At 40.4% G+C, this 15,776-nt stretch overlaps 1 protein-coding gene across 1 annotated transcript in view; it reads left to right on the top strand.

The window, feature by feature from the left end:
- Positions 1–15,776, top strand: part of Pkp2 (plakophilin 2) — a 69,713-nt gene that overhangs the window by 12,614 nt on the left and 41,323 nt on the right. The window contains exons 4-5 of the mRNA XM_028894699.2: positions 3,378–3,513; positions 12,011–12,218. Coding sequence (XP_028750532.1) covers positions 3,378–3,513; positions 12,011–12,218 — 344 coding nt within the window. The remainder of the gene's footprint in view (positions 1–3,377; positions 3,514–12,010; positions 12,219–15,776) is intronic.

Below are 15,776 nucleotides of genomic sequence, written 5' to 3'. Positions count from 1 at the left end.
GTCTCTACCTTTCTATGCCCACCAAGTATTTTTTTCATGTATGTGGGGCATTTTGATGCACAGTACTAAACTCTGGGTTTGTCCTTCCAGAAGAATGGAAATGCATCGGGCAGTGGCTGATGCAGCTGGAAACAGTCTCAGGGTAGGGGAGATACTCATTGACTGTCTACAGACTAATGAGAAAGTGAAAAATTCTGTATGGAGTTTTCCAAAAGTGGAATTTTTGTACTTCTAAGAATTGAATAATTCAATAAATGAACCTTAGACATTCCCACTGTGTCCTGCACTGCTATAAAGCCCCGTAGAGAGAAAAACTGAATGACGGGTGAGCATCTGGGAGAGGGACAGAAAATCTGCACGGTGTGTTGTAAGCAACAGCTCTGTGCCAAATGATTCAGAGAATGCAGAGCAGTGCACCCTGGGACCAAGTAATGGAGACTAAGGAGAGGATCTCCAGCAGATCACCAGGCAAGGTTTTGAGAGCAAAGAACAGGTCACACTGACTGTCCTCCACATCATGTTTATTATAATTATTATTTTAACAGTAGAAAATCATATATCCTCATTTTTAACATATAAAAGAGAAGTCCTTAGAAAGGAAAGTAGGTCCCAAAGGACCCTGTGTTTATATACCTTTTACACCCAAGAATGATAAATGTGTATAGCAAGAGGAAGAGCCTTTGAGTCGGTGTAGTGAGCTGGGGAGCAGAGACCAGGAACCGTCCTCAGAAAGCTAACACAAGATGAGTGTTATTGTAATCCTTTGTAAGGGTGTTTTAGCCTCGTCCCTTGTCTCTAATGATCAGGAATATCCTCTTCTGTGCAAGGGTGCCTATCTCCTGGGAAGTTAGTTTCGTGGCCTGACCTAAGTAGAGCAGGGAGGCCCAAGACTCCCTTCTTAGCTGCTGTTTCCAGTGCCTTTCAGCCGACAGTCGGTAACCGACACTGCCTAGAATGAGGGGGCACATTCTGAACTTCAGAGTTTGTTGTTCTTATTTCTACTTCTGTTTCTTATTTTTAATCAATAATTTATGAATAATAATCAGTTGTTCTTTTGCTATGTAATGCCAACCGCATTGTTTGCTGTCTTCCTTGTCCCTGGTTCTCCTCACGTTGACATGCTGTGCAGACGTCCGTTAGGGCCGCTGAGGAACCACATCTCCGCCACTTGCCTTCCCTGGGCTCCTCCTGTCAGACTTCCTAGTTGAAGGTTTATTGCCTGGGCTTCGACTCTGCTGTGCTCTCAGAAGCACTGACAGGATTGAGGCGCGTTTCCACGGCAGCATTCTTACTGCACTCTGGGCAGCCGGGTGACTTTTCCTTTTGACAACACTTGCAGGAGCCAATGGCTCCAGAGATGCTTATGTCAGAAGAGCCAGACTAGGGCGAACCGTGTGGCAGGAACATAAGTCAGGCATTCCACACACAAAAAAATCTCTAGGATTTTTTGGGGGACGGGGGCGCAGTATTTTCTGTAATGACTCTTATTCTAACCAATAGCATTTTGTGTTCTTCCTGTTGTATTTGTTATTTACATTTGTTAAGTTTCTCTCTCTCTCTCTCTCTCTCTCTCTCTCTCTCTCTCTCTCTCTCTCTCTCTCTCCCCCCCCGTGTGTGTGTGTGTGTGTGTGTGTGTGTGTGTGTGTGTGTGTGTGTGTTGCTGTGGAAGCCATGGAAGCATGCCATCATCAAGCTCTCACCTCAGCTGATCTACACTGAGAGTCATAACTATAGAAGTTGAAAGGGGCACTTTTTGAGGTCCTGCTTTGGAAGATAGCAGTCAGGGGACAACGGTTCTTTCTGATCTCTCACCCATCTCCCCAACAGCATCTATCAAGTCATATTTCTGTGGGCCTTTGGAAGTGTTATTTTGTAGCCCACACTGGTCTTGAACTTCTGATCCTTCTGTCTCTACCTCCCAAGCACTGGGATTATAGGTTTGTGCTACCACACTGGTGATAGGGAGGGGACACAGGGCTTTGTGCATGCCAGGCTGAACCTAGCTCTGGCCTGCCTTCCTTTTTAGCTAATTACAATCGTCTTCTGAAGTATGTTTTCAAACTTGAGGTTATTATATAGTTCTCAGTATAGAGGCCAGCAGTGATCTGCTTTTCTTTAAATACCTTTATACTCATGAAGAGCCTTTCAGCTCAACATGAACAGTAGCCAGAGCTTCATAGTTTGAGGTGGCATATTCTGAATTTCTGTGTATGAAAATGTATTACAGAAAATTCATTACATTGCTTCTTATATCCTTCCCTCTGCACACCCACCACGCAGGAACACCGCTCGCAGTGGTCACTGCCTCCCCTCTGCACACCCACCAGGTCACTGTCTCCCCTCTGCACACACACCACACAGAGATACCGCTCGCAGTGGTCACTGCCTCCCCTCTGCACACCCACCACACAGGGACACCGCTCGCAGTGGTCACTGCCTCCCCTCTGCACACCCTCCACGCAGGGACACCCCTGTTCCACTGACACTCACTTCTCACATAGGCATGTAGTAATTGACTGTTTTGATAGAGAATATCCATACTGAACTTATAAGCTAGCAGATGTTAGAAAACAGTCTCCCAAGATGTCTTTTGTGTTTGTATTACTAGTAATCTAGTCACCTTCACAGCAGAAATTAAAAAAGAGAGCAAAGTGTTGCTCTGTGAATCAGTTGGGGGTTATTGTTTCACAAGTCATGTCTTCTATAAAGGAGCTTCTCTGTGTCCAACTACATATGACTCATCATCACCGGAGAGTAAAGGACAAATGTCCTTCAGGCTCCGGAACCCACTGGTGGCAGTGCGAAGGGGGCAGAGTGGGTTTGGAAGTCATTTAAGCATCCTTTCCTGGGGCTTTTGTCACACCACCATAACTTAGTGCACCACAACAAAAGTGAGTTGTTCTGGTTGCTGTTGTATTTTCAGGTGAAAGAGCAGACTCTGAGCAACTCTGAGAAAAATCTAAATTTTTTTGGTTGGTTGTGGGGGAGATGTTTCTACTATAGTTGTGAAATTCCCAGAGTAGGGATGGTTTTTACTTTCTGTGAACGAATTTTCTTTAAATTGTATTGAAATGGTTTATTGGGGATTTTTAAGTCTTTTTTTTTGTGTATAATTATCACACTATACCTATTTATCTTAGAGAGTTGCATTTTTTTGTCTCTCTCTTCTACAACATCCTCAGAGACCAGTTAAGGAAAAGCACAGAAATTCTACCTCTAGCTCCTGATACCTTTTGATTTCCAGTGCTGATATTTCTTAGGCTAAAGAAAATTTAGAGTGCAGATGTTGAAGGTGCTTCTAATACTAGTTAAGTCACTTCCGGACAATCAAGAGGGCATGGTTTGCATTCTCACCAAAGCTGTGACTATTTGTCTAGGAATGCAGACATGGAGATGACCTTGGAGAGAGCTGTGAATATGCTCGATGCAGACCATGTACTGCTGCCCAGGATTTCTGCCGCAGCTACTTTTATACAGCACGAGAGCTTCCAAAAATCTGAAGCACGGAAAAGGGTGAGTATCCTCTAAGCCCATGTAAATCTAGCAAACCGTCAGTGATGTGTTGACCCTGCACACCAAAACAAGTCCTTAATGTAAACTTAAAACTTTTCACCAAAGACTGATACTGTGCTTCCTAGTATACACAAAGCCCAACACTACACAAACCCAGAGTGCTGACCAGAGTGCACACCTGTAATCCTAGCACTTGGGGTGAAGACAGAAAGATCAGAAACTCAAGCTCATTCTTGCCTACACAGTGAATTTAAGGAGATCTTAAGCTGCACTGATCTATGAATATAGTAGAAAGTCATTAGGACTCATTTTATTGCTACATTCTTTTAGCAGAAAAGTAGTTTTTGATTTTTCCCTAGGTTCCTAGCCTATCTAGTCTCAGGTTCTTGGCCTTAAATCAAATCAGATCTTGGTTAGTTACTCCTACAAAGCTTTGACCCACAATTATACCAGCATATATTGTAGATCACAGGGTTTGCGGCTCGGTTGGTGTTTACCTTTCTTCTCTGGTAGTGTGCACAATACCCTCTAGTATCATAAAGTCTAGTCAGTAAGAGTGAAGGTTCTAGGTAGGTACCCTGACTTCTCTGTGTTTAGTGAGTTGTGTAGGTGTTGTCTTCAATAATAGGGCCTTACTGTCAATTTGTGGAGAGCAACAAATATGTATGACAACAGCCTGGGTTGTTTGAGGGTTCCCATGGGACCCCTTTGGCCAAGAACACTGTGCTGGATAGTTTTATGTCAACTTGACACAAGCCAAAGTCATCGAGAGGAAGAAACCTCAACTGAGAAACCGCCTTCATCAGGCTGTAGGCAAGCCTGTAGGGCATTTTCTTAATTAGTGATTGATGACAGAGAGCCCAGCCCACTGTGGGTGGTGCCATCCCTAGGCTGGTGGTCCTGTATCCTGTAAGAAAGCAGGCTGTGCAAGCTGTAGGGAGCAAGCCAGTGAGCAGCACCCCTCCTTGGCCTCTGAGTCAGCTCCAGCCTCCAGGTTCCTGTCCTGCTTGAGTTCCTGCTCTCACTGCCTTTGATTATGAACTGTTATATGGAACTGTGAGTGAAATAAACCCTTTCTTCCCCAACTTGCTTTTGGTCATGAGACTTCATCACAGCAATTGTAACCCTAACTAAGACAAATACAAGGAGACGTAACCCATTCTTGGCACTGGAAGCTTCGTGTCGTGATGAGAGACGTCCAGTTGGAGTTCTGTCTCCCTGTTATTTGGGAATTTTATTTAGACTGACTTGATCTATCTTAGGAAGATTCTACTGTGTTAGGTTTCCATACGACCCCTCAAATGGCCCTTAGTTTTAGCTGTCCTCCATATTTCCTTTCTCTCCCTCCTTTTCCTTCCCCTCCCTATTTGATCCTCTGTTCCAGTACCCACCCACCCCCATCCATCCATATCTATTCTCTTTCCCACTCCTAGGGAGATCCATCCCTCCCCTTAATCCCTTACTGTATACCTAACCTCTGTGGTTATAAGGATTATAGCCTGCTTATTGAAGAATGAACAGCCAACACCACATACAAGTGAATACATATCATATTTATCTTTGAGTCTGAGTTACCTCACATAGGATGATTTTTTCCTAGTGCCTCATATTTACCTGCAAATTTCATGATGTTATTTTTAAATGCATGAATAATATTTTATTGTGTACCTATACCAAAATTTTATAATGTCCATTCATTCATCTGTTAACAGACATCTAGGTTGCTTCTGACAGACATCTAGGTTGCTTCTAATTTCTAGCTATTATGAGTAGAGTAGCAATGAACATAGTTGAGCAAGTGTCTCTGTGGCAGGATGAAGCATCCTTTGGGTATATGCTCAGGAGTGGTATAGCTGATTCTTGAGGTAGATCTATTCCCACCTTCCTGGGCAGTGGTGGCGCATGCCTTTAATCCCTTGGGAGGCAAAGCCAGGTGAATCTCTCTGTGAGTTCAAGGCCAGCCTGGTCTACAGAGTGTGATTCAGGACAGGCACCAAAGCTACACAAAGAAACCCTGTCTCAGGGGAAAAAGAAAAAAAAAAAAAAAAAACTATTCCTACCTTCCTGACAAATTGCCACGTTGATTTCTATAGTGGATGTACAAGTTTGCACTCCCAGCAGCAATGGAGAAGTGTTTTTCTTACTCAACATCCTCACCAGCATGAGCTGTCATTTATTTTTATTGATCACAGCCATTCTGAGAGGTGTAAGATGAAATTTCAAAAGTAGTTTTGATTTGGATTTTCCTGATGAGTTTCCCCTTTGAGAATTAACTGTTTAGATCTGTACCCCATTTTTAGTTGTTTTTTTTTTTTCATGTTCATTTTTTAACGTTTTGTATGTTTTGGGATTAGCCCTCTATTGGCTGTGTTGTTGTGGAATGTTTATACACCGTGTAAAGATCTATTGCTGTGATTGGTTTAAAAAAGAACTGAATGGCCAATAGCTAGGCTGGAGGTACAGGTGAGACTTCTGGGCAGAGAGAAAAAGTAAGAGGAGATACCAACACAGAGAGTTGGACATACAAAATGAAAGAAAGGTAAAAGGCCACATGGTAAAATGTAGATTAATAGAAATGATTAATTTAAATTATAAGACCTACTTAGAAACAAACCTAAGCTATAGGCTGAACTTTCATAATTAATAGTAAGTCTCCACGTCATTATTTGGGAACTGGCTGGTGGGACAGAGAAAGACTCGTTATAATATATAGTTAGTACAAATCTTTTCCCATTCTGTAACCTGTCATTTATTCGAATGATAGTGTCCTTTGCCTTCGGAAGCTTTTCAATTTCATGAGTCCCCACTTGTTAATTTTGTTCTTGGTGCCTGTGCTAATGATGTTCTGTTCAGAAAGTCTTATCCTGTACCAATGTGTTCAAGACTATTCTCTAATTTCTCTTCTATCCAATTCAGTTCATCTGGTCTTAAGTTGAGATCTTTGATCTATTTAGAGTTGAGTTTTGTACAGGGTGGTAAGTATTGATCTATTTGTATTTTTCTGTGTACAGCCATCCAGCACTAGTTTTTGAAGTTTTCCAGGGTATATTTCTGTCTTCTTTATCAAAATCAGATGTCCAGAGGTGTATGAATTTATTTCTGGGTCTTCAGTTCAATTGAGTTCATCAACATGTCTGTTTCGTTGCCAATACCATGTTGTTTTTATTACTGTAGCCCTGTTGTAAAATGTGAGAGTGGGGATGTTGATAATTCCAGCAGTTCTTTTATTAGTCAGGATTGTCTTAGCTATCCTGGGTTTTCTGTGTTCCCATATGAAGCTGAAAATTGTTCCTTTAAGTTCTGTGAAAAATTGTGTTGGAATTTTGATGGAGATTTCAGTGAATCTTTATATTGCTTTTGGTAGGGTGACCATTTTTACTATATTAAGTCTACTGGTCCACAAGCTCTTTCCATTTTCTGATCCTTTTTCAATTTCTTTCTTCAGTGTCTTAAAGAATTTATCATACAGGACTTTCTCTTGTTTGGTTAGAATTATCTTCAAGATATTTTATATTTTTTGAGGTTATTGTGGAAGGTGTTCCCCTGATTTCTTTCTCAGTATGTTTGTTATTTTTGTATAGGAGAGCTCCTGAGTTTGGTGTATTAATCTTGTATCCAGCTACTTTGTATTTATCAGCTGTAGGAGTTTCCTAATGGAATTTTCAGGTCATTTTTGTATAATATCATCATCTGCAAATAAAGATACTTTGACTTCTTCCTTTCTATTTTATATTGCCTTGATCTCCTTCCATTGTTGTATTGCTCTAGCAATAAAACTAGAACTTCAAGTACTATATTGACAAGGTGTAGGGAGAGTGCACAGCCTTGTCATGTTCTTGATTTTTAGTGGACATTCTTCAAGTGTCTCTGTCTGCGTTGACATTGGCTATGGGCTGATTGTAAATTGCCTTTATTATGTTTAGATATGTCCCTTGTACACCTCTTCTTCCCAGGTCTTTATCATGAAGAAGTGTTTCATTTTTTCTTACACCTTTTCTGCAACTAATGAGATGGTCATTTAGTTTTTTTTTCTTTCAGTTTTTTTATACCATGGGTTACATCTATTAATTTATGATCTTTTAAATATGTTCTTGGATTTGGTTTGCAAATATTTTATTGAGAATTTTTACACCTGTGTTCATAAGGGAAATTGCTCTGTAATTATCTTTCTTTTTTGAGTCTTTATGTGGTTGCGGAATCAGGGTAACTATGGACTCATAAAATAAATTGGCAATGTCCATTCTGTAGAATTTTGTAGAATTCTTTGTATAGTCTTTGTATTTTGTATACTAAGTTCAGGAATATTGGCTTTAATTCTTCTTTGAAAGTCTGGTGAATTCTTTACTAAAACCATCTGGCCCTGGGGTTTATTTTTGGTTGGGAAACTTTTAATTATTGCTTCTATTTCACTAGGAGGTATAGAAATGTTAAAATTGCTCATATAATCTTAATTTAACTTTGGTAAGTGGTATATATCAAGCAAATAGTGATTCTGTTTCCACTTGCAAGTCTTGAGCTGTTTTATTCACTTCATTCCACTGTTTGTGTTTTCATAGATTTCTTTAATGATTTATTCATAATTTCTTTAAGGACATCTAACATATTCATGAAGAGTATTTTGAAGCTCTTATCTTGTACTTCAGTGATATTGCATTTCCTGGAGCCTACTTTAGGGTTGCTGTGCTCTAGTGGAGATACTGTATTGGCTATTATTTATTGTGTCTTTATGCTGGAGTCTAGGCAGATGTGTTCGGGAAGATTGTAATTCTTGGTGGTGATACCTAATCTTGTCTTTGTTGAGTGGGCATTTTGTTCTTTGGTTTCTGTTGCCCTCTCTTGTTCTTAGGAGAATATGGTAGCTGTGGTGTGCCTGGTTGGGAATATTTCTGGGATCCTGATAGGTGTGGCCACTAGGGGTTTCAGGGAGAATATGTTTCTAGGTACTGTGATCTGACAAGAATGTGGATGGGCTAAAGGTGACAGGGTCCACAGGAGAGAAGGAAGCAGAATGTGCCTCCAGGATCTGAATATTCCCCTGGGAGTGGGGCTATAGAGGGAGAAGAGGCCACAGCAGGTGGTCTTCTACAGACCTGGGGATGAGGCTGAGGGATTGGATTTGGAAGGAAGGAGGGGAAGTGAAGCTTGCCTATCTGCTTTCCTGGCCAGTATAGCCAGTGGGTCCCAGGGAATGCATGAGGGAGCTGGTGTCTGAGTCAAAGGGATGGGTAGTAAAGAAGGATGTAAAAGGTCTATGTGATCTTCTGGAGATGGGGTCAGAGAAGATGAGGCTGCAGCATGTGATCTCTATAGAGCTGGGGATGAAGCTAGGAGATGGTAGTTGGAGGAGGAAAGGGAAGTGAAGCTCTCTTGCTCCTTTCCTGTAGCCCTGCAGCAAGTGGTCACTAATCGCCATGCAGCAGAGTCAGTATTAGCCTATCTCACAATTTCCTCAACCAATAAAGTTAGTCCAAAACTTTCAATTTAGCCTGACATGGATTCTTAGGAAAAGGGCAAAGGCAGCCACATTATTTGCTGAAATAACAATTAGTCCAGTTACTAATATTTTTTTCCCCTCTGAAATCCCTAGAGCTTGACCTTTGTAGTCCACATTATTCTTAGCACTACTGTCTTCTACATTCCCACTAAGGTGGTCCATTAAGCGATATTTAGAGATCAGCTACTTTCTTAGTTCACGATCCCCAAATCTTCGACATTCTTCTAAAGAACAGCATGGTCAGGCCTGCCACAACAATAGCCTGTTTCTTGGTACTAACTTTTATCTTAGTTGCTTTTCTATTACTGTGACAAAACACCATGACCAAAGCAACTTACAAAAAGAAGAGTTTATTAGGAATTAGCATTTTCAGAGGGTGAGTTCATGACCATCATGGCAGACACCATGGCAGCAGGCAGGCAGACCAACATGGCCCTGAGCAGTACCTGAGCGGTCCCTCATCTGCAAAGCCCCCAACCCCTCCCTCCCCGGTGGCACACCTCCAACAAGGCCACACTTGCTAATCCTCCCCAAACAGTTCCTCCAGTGGGAGCCCACTGGAGCCCCTCCCATTCAAACCACACACTGTGTATGTGTTGTCTTTGTTCAGTTCCAGGACTTTTTAAAATCTCCTTCTTGATTTCTTTAATGACCAATTCATTATTAAATATTATGTTGATTTGCCACTTGTCAGTGGGTATCAGCTGTAGATAGCTTCTTCATCAGGTCAGGATGCTGTGTCCACTTCCCCTTCTCAATGCTGGGACCTTATTTGACTTGAACATGTTCAGGCCTTATGAATGCTGCCCATTGTCTCTGTGAGTTCGTATGTGCATCACTCCTGTTGTGTTTGGAAGACACTTTCCTTGGAGTCTCCATCACCTCACCTCTGACTCTGACAGTCTTCCTGTCTCCTTTTCCACATAGCTCCCTGAGCCCTGAGGGGGGTTAGAGGAGACATCCCATTTAGGACCAAGCGCTCTAAAATCTCTTGCTCTTTTGCACATTGTCCGGTTGTTGATCTCTTTGTTAATTACCATCTACTACAAGAAGAAACTTCTCCAATAATGGCTGAGCAGGGGTTGGACTTTACCTTTTTCCTGTGGTAACATATAGCGGACCTTCCAGTACGTGAGCACTAGCCTAACATCTATTTATACCTTGATCTCTTAGTCCATTTTGTGCTTCAGGCTGGGGTATATTAGACAATACTCCCCATAGAAGTCCTCTCTGTGATGCCCAAATTTGACCTAATCTCCACCCAAGCACTCGGACAATGTCTGCCCCATTTTTGGATTTTATGTAACTCTTTTATAAAAAGTACTTTCCTTAATGTTATCACAAGCTGTGAAGTAGATAGTGCATATGAAACTCAAAACTATGCTGATACCTCTAGCAGGTAGAATGGAAGGGAGAGTTGTTACTATTATTTTAATAGTTATTATTATTATTATTATTATTATTATTTACTATTTAGATTATTGTATAATGCTGGTCTTTATTCCTGTCTTGCTGGTCTTTTCCCCAATCCTAACAAAAGAAATTGTAAGATTGGAAGATTCTTCCCATAAATTCTGCTTTTACTAATTTTTCATATTTATTTACTGTTCATGTATACCTGCACACGTGTATCATGGCACACAAGTAGCAATCAGAGGACAACTTGTAAAAGTCAGTTCTCTTCCTCTGCTGTGTGAGTTCCAGGGGGTCAATCTTAGGTCATCAGGCTTGGCAGCAAGTAACCTTACCCACTGAGCCATCTTGCCAGTCCTTGCTTATGCTTTCTGTATGAAGGAGGGTAGCTAGAGTTTGATAACATGCAAATATGCCATTGGCACCAGCTGTGCAGAGAGCTGGCTGTTCAGGTTCCTGTGTGCCTCACTTGATAGCAAAACCCAGGGTCAGTCATAAAAACATCTAAGAACATCTACATTATGATGATGCAAATGAGTGAGGTCTGCACAAAAGCCCTTGCCAACTTGAACATTTAAAAGTCAGGTGTAGATGGAGGCAATGATGAGGACAACTATTGGACTGTAAGCCAACATTCCAGATGACGTGTCCACCTTTTGGTTTCTTTTATGGTATTTGCAGCCTAAAATATGAAATCACTGCTCAAATTGACATTGTTCACTGTTCAGTCTCTTTTCATCTTCCACAATGTATGAATCTAATTCATTTATTTTCACTTATCTTGGTTGCTTTATTTTTATTGTTTGTTTGTTTGTTTGTTGAGATTGGGTCTCATTTTGTAGCTTGCCAGCCTTCTGCTTCCAGTTGTGAAGAACAAAGGCTAGGGTTACATGCTGTAGTTCACTAAGGCGTGTACTGGCATACTCAACGATGTGGTCTATTCTTCTCTTCCCTTCCTAGTTGTGGCTCTTTCTCTTAGTAGACAGCATGCATGTTCTTCCTTGCATGTATGAGTAGAAGAAATGTTTTTGAATAGCACATTAAAAGATATAATTGTTTTTACTTAAAATTCTCATATAGCTAATGGCATCCTTTTAAATACTCTAAGCAGTTGACAGTAACTTAGATTTGGAAGTATATTTCAAGGCTCTTACTGTTGCCACAATAAAAGCATTTTTCCTACTATTGATGGTAATTTTTACTCATTTTAACTAACTACAAAACTTCATTCTGGCAAAAGCACTCATGTAATTTGCATAATTTTGTATTCTTTCATCAAACTTTCCTAGTCTCCAGATTTGAGGTTATCCTATTTTTATTGTTTTCCAGGCTTTATTAACAAATTCTTTTTCCTCTATTTAAACTTCTTTTACCCATCCTTTGTTACTTAACCTTTCTTCTTCAAGCTCATTGACAGATTTTTGCTATCGGAACAGGTCATCTGTACAGTATGAGTCTCCGATTGTGCCACATATAGTTGCTGACTGACAAGTATTATAATCAGTGAACAGCTATTCCTAAGATATTGAATGCCTTAATGCCACATCAAAATTAATAAGTAGAGGGTATGTACATTGATTTCTTCCCTAGGTTAATCAGCTTCGAGGCATCCCTAAGCTCCTACAGCTGCTCAAAGTTCAGAACGAAGATGTTCAGCGGGCTGTGTGTGGGGCCTTGAGGAACTTGGTGTTCGAAGACAATGACAACAAGCTGGAGGTGGCTGAGCTGAGTGGAGTACCTCGCCTGCTCCAGGTGCTGAAGCAGACCAGAGACTTGGAGACAAAAAAGCAAATAACAGGTATTCCCACTAACCAGTAAGAGCCCAGCAATGCGGCGACCAGCCAGGGGCTTTATGTCATGTGTTTTTCTTAAATTTCCTGGAACAGATGATGAATAGGATTATTGAACTATGCCACTTGGCTTATATCCAGAATCTGAACTCTTTTCTTTGGAAGGAGAAAATATTCTGAAGATTTTAATATTTTAAATTGGAAACTCTGTACACCTATGACTGAATGTTTTCAAAACAACTTTTTGACAAGGTTGACTATGTGAAAATTCTACTTAGCTTTACTCATAGCCAGCTCTGTGGTTTGAGAATGTATGGGGATGTGATGTTATCCTGGGTATCTCAAAACATTCCTTTAGAATGTTTTCTAGAATGTTTTCTAGAATGTTTTAGAATGTGGGAAGAAGCATGTCCATCCAAGTGTTTATTCAATAATCAGCACTCTGAATCTGTGAGAGGAGTGAAATGGATTGGTTCATAAATGTTCATTGTTCAAATTGTTCAAAGTGCACAGAGCCATTTTCGTATCCTCTGTTACCTGGACTCAGCTTACTGCAGCCTCATAGCTCCAGTGATTTTGAAATGTAGTCATCACCAAAATCACTTTAGATTTTTGAGATAGTATGAGGTGTTAAACCTCAGTTTTACTGTCAAAGAAACTGTGGCTCGAAGAATGAAGTTATCAAAAGGTTTTAAGAATTAATAGTAGTTGTCAGTGTTCTGGCAAATACTTTTTTTCTTACTATCAGGGCTTGAACCCAGGCCCTTGTTCATGCTTGACAAGCTTGTTGCTAGACAAATCTATTTTTTTCTATAAAATTTACCAATATATCCTAATATATATATATATATATATATAACTCTGATAACTCTGCTAGGCCCTTGCACACGCTGAGCTGGGGATACCTAGCCCTTACTTTGATATATTAACAGTATAAACTATATGAAGGGTAACACAAAGCTGCCCTGCTGTCAACATGCTGTGTCCCATATGATTCCTCTCAGGTCTGTCACTTACATGGGAATATCTGCAGAAATTAACAGTGATGCCTTCGTTCAGCCAACATTCAGAGCATACCTTTGGTGTTAGGCACTGAGCCTGGGGTTGGGGGAATTGTTTTGTTTTCCCATCTGTCCAACTAGCACATAAAGAAAGACTGTGATAAAAGCCCAGCATTTTCTTCATGTAGCAATGAACCATAAGAAAATCAAGAGGGGGCTGGAGAGATGGCTCAGAGGTTAAGAGCACCAACTGCTCTTCCAGAGGTCCTGAGTTCAATTCCCAGCAACCACATGGTGGCTCACAACCATCTGTAATGAGATCTGGCGCCCTCTTCTGTATACATAATAAATAAATAAATCTTAAAAAAAAAAAAAAAAAAAAAAAAGAAAAAAAGAAAATCAAGAATATTCTCCTCTTCATAGTCAGAAAAGACTCTTGGGAGGAGGTTGTCTCACTGTGGGTCTTTAAAGGGATGTAAGGGCCTTAGTGGTGTTTTGAAGGAGAATGACAGTTATTCTTGGCAAAGTGAACATGACTAGAAGGGAGGTGGGAGCAAGTCTGGTCATGTAAAGGAAACCTGGAAATTAGTGATTGGGTTAGGATACGTAGTAGCAGGGAAAATTGGGAAAGGGGGGTTATTTTGAGAAAATAATCCATCAAACCATACTTCTCCTGTACATATGATAGAAGGATAAAATCAAAGAGCATTCTGTGATGCTGTTGCCACAGAAACCATCCAGGCATTATGGGATATATGTACAGCTGATGAATGGAGTGCAAGCCAGACCTCTACAGGAGGGCATTTAATTTTATTAATTGAACTAAACTGATACTTTGGCATTTGCTACAAATTGTCCTAAATTATTCCCTTTAGCTCTAGAACAACTAAATAAGTGGTTTCTAGGCCTCAGGAAGGAATTGTTGCTCTAACGTAGACACGTCTGCGTAGTAAGACTCCTGTAGTGAGTCCTCCCTCTATTGGCCCTGCTCATTTGTCTGTGCCACTGGCACTTCTGATGTTTACTCTTCAGTGAAGATGACAAGGCTCCTTCAATGTAAAAATCTGTATTTTGCTATATAAAAGTTAAAGGAGATTTATTTAAATAGCTATATTTCCTCTGGGAATGGAATATTAGTAAAACGTGCTTTAGTAGCTATAAGATCCCTTCACTGCCTTTACTAGTTTGTCAGTTATTTATATCATCACAGTTGGTCATAAATTTATGGACAGTGGAATTCTTATAGCCCTTATAATTGTTATGTATCAGATTATCACTGGCCAGAATCTGGTTCCTTTTCTTTTGGGCTAAAATGAGAACCTATTGGTAGAAATCAGGTCAATCTACTTGAGGAAAAAAAAAAAAGGAAAGAAAGGAAAAGAAAAGGAAAAATTTTTGAGAAAACTTAGTTTCCATGAGTAAACTAACAAAAAGTTAAAATAGAGGCAAATAAAAACTTAAATCCTAAATACTTTGTTGCTGATTCTGTAGTCTAACGAGTTAGTGACATCTATTCTGAGTCATGAGGCTATACAGTAGCACTCATTAGATCATTGGTTTCCTGGTGCCAAAATTTTGGGGGTTTTAAGGATGCACGTTGTTTCCCTAGGTGTGCCGAGTAGCCCTGACGGGCCTTAAACTTGCCTCATTCTCTCAAGTGTCAGGATTATAAGCAAATGCACCATATCCAGAAAGAATTTTTTTCTTTTTCTTTTTGTTTTCCAAGACAGGTTTCTCTGTGTAGTCCTGGAACTCACTTTGTAGACCAGGCTGGCCTCAAACTCAGAGATCTCCCTGCCTCTGCCTCTGCCTCCCAAGTGCTGGAATTAGAAGCGTGTGCCACCACTGCTGGGCTAAAAAATTTTTCTTAATTGTCCACACAAAAGCAAGGCTCTCATCCCAAAGCGTGTGTAGTTTTCTCTGCGCCAGATATGACTGACATGACCTGAACCCAGATATATATTACTCCAAATGTTCCAATGTGATAATGATTTCATGAAGCTTTGACAGTAACAGAACAAACAAACCATGAATCAAGGTACTTGTTAAATACATTGGTGCAAGCATCAGATGGGTGGGTTAAAGCTAACTGAAGAAGTCTCTGGAAGTCTCAGATACTACCTGATGACATTTTTAGTCTTTGAATTGGTAGAAACTGGAGTCTGTATATTCCAGAAGGATTTTAACTAAGCCTCAGGGATTTTAGGCCATCCATAGTAGTTAATAACAGGCTATTAAAGGTACTAAAGATCGCTCAACTTGGCTCCTAACTCACTGCCATCATTGAAATCTTAATCAGTCTCATAGACTGTTCAATATAGATGTGGGTTCCACCCCTCCCCCTCCCCAGAATTTACATTCAGAAATATGAATTTTTTAATCCATTTTGAGATTCTGGTGCAATTAACACTAACATAAGGATTAAAATCCTTCTCAACATTTCAGTAAGAAGTGGGCTAATGTTCTACTGACCCCAGTTATAAAGCTGGATCTTTTAAGTAGATCTTTCTGGTTTCTACAGAGTGGTCCCCCAAAGTTTCCCTCCTTAAAATTTCAGTTAGTAAT

Source organism: Peromyscus leucopus, chromosome 12, assembly GCF_004664715.2.
Source record: "Peromyscus leucopus breed LL Stock chromosome 12, UCI_PerLeu_2.1, whole genome shotgun sequence".
Lineage (NCBI taxonomy): Eukaryota > Metazoa > Chordata > Mammalia > Rodentia > Cricetidae > Peromyscus > Peromyscus leucopus.
The sequence above is the reverse complement of the archived record's forward strand: the minus strand, read 5'-3'. Positions and strand labels throughout refer to the sequence as shown.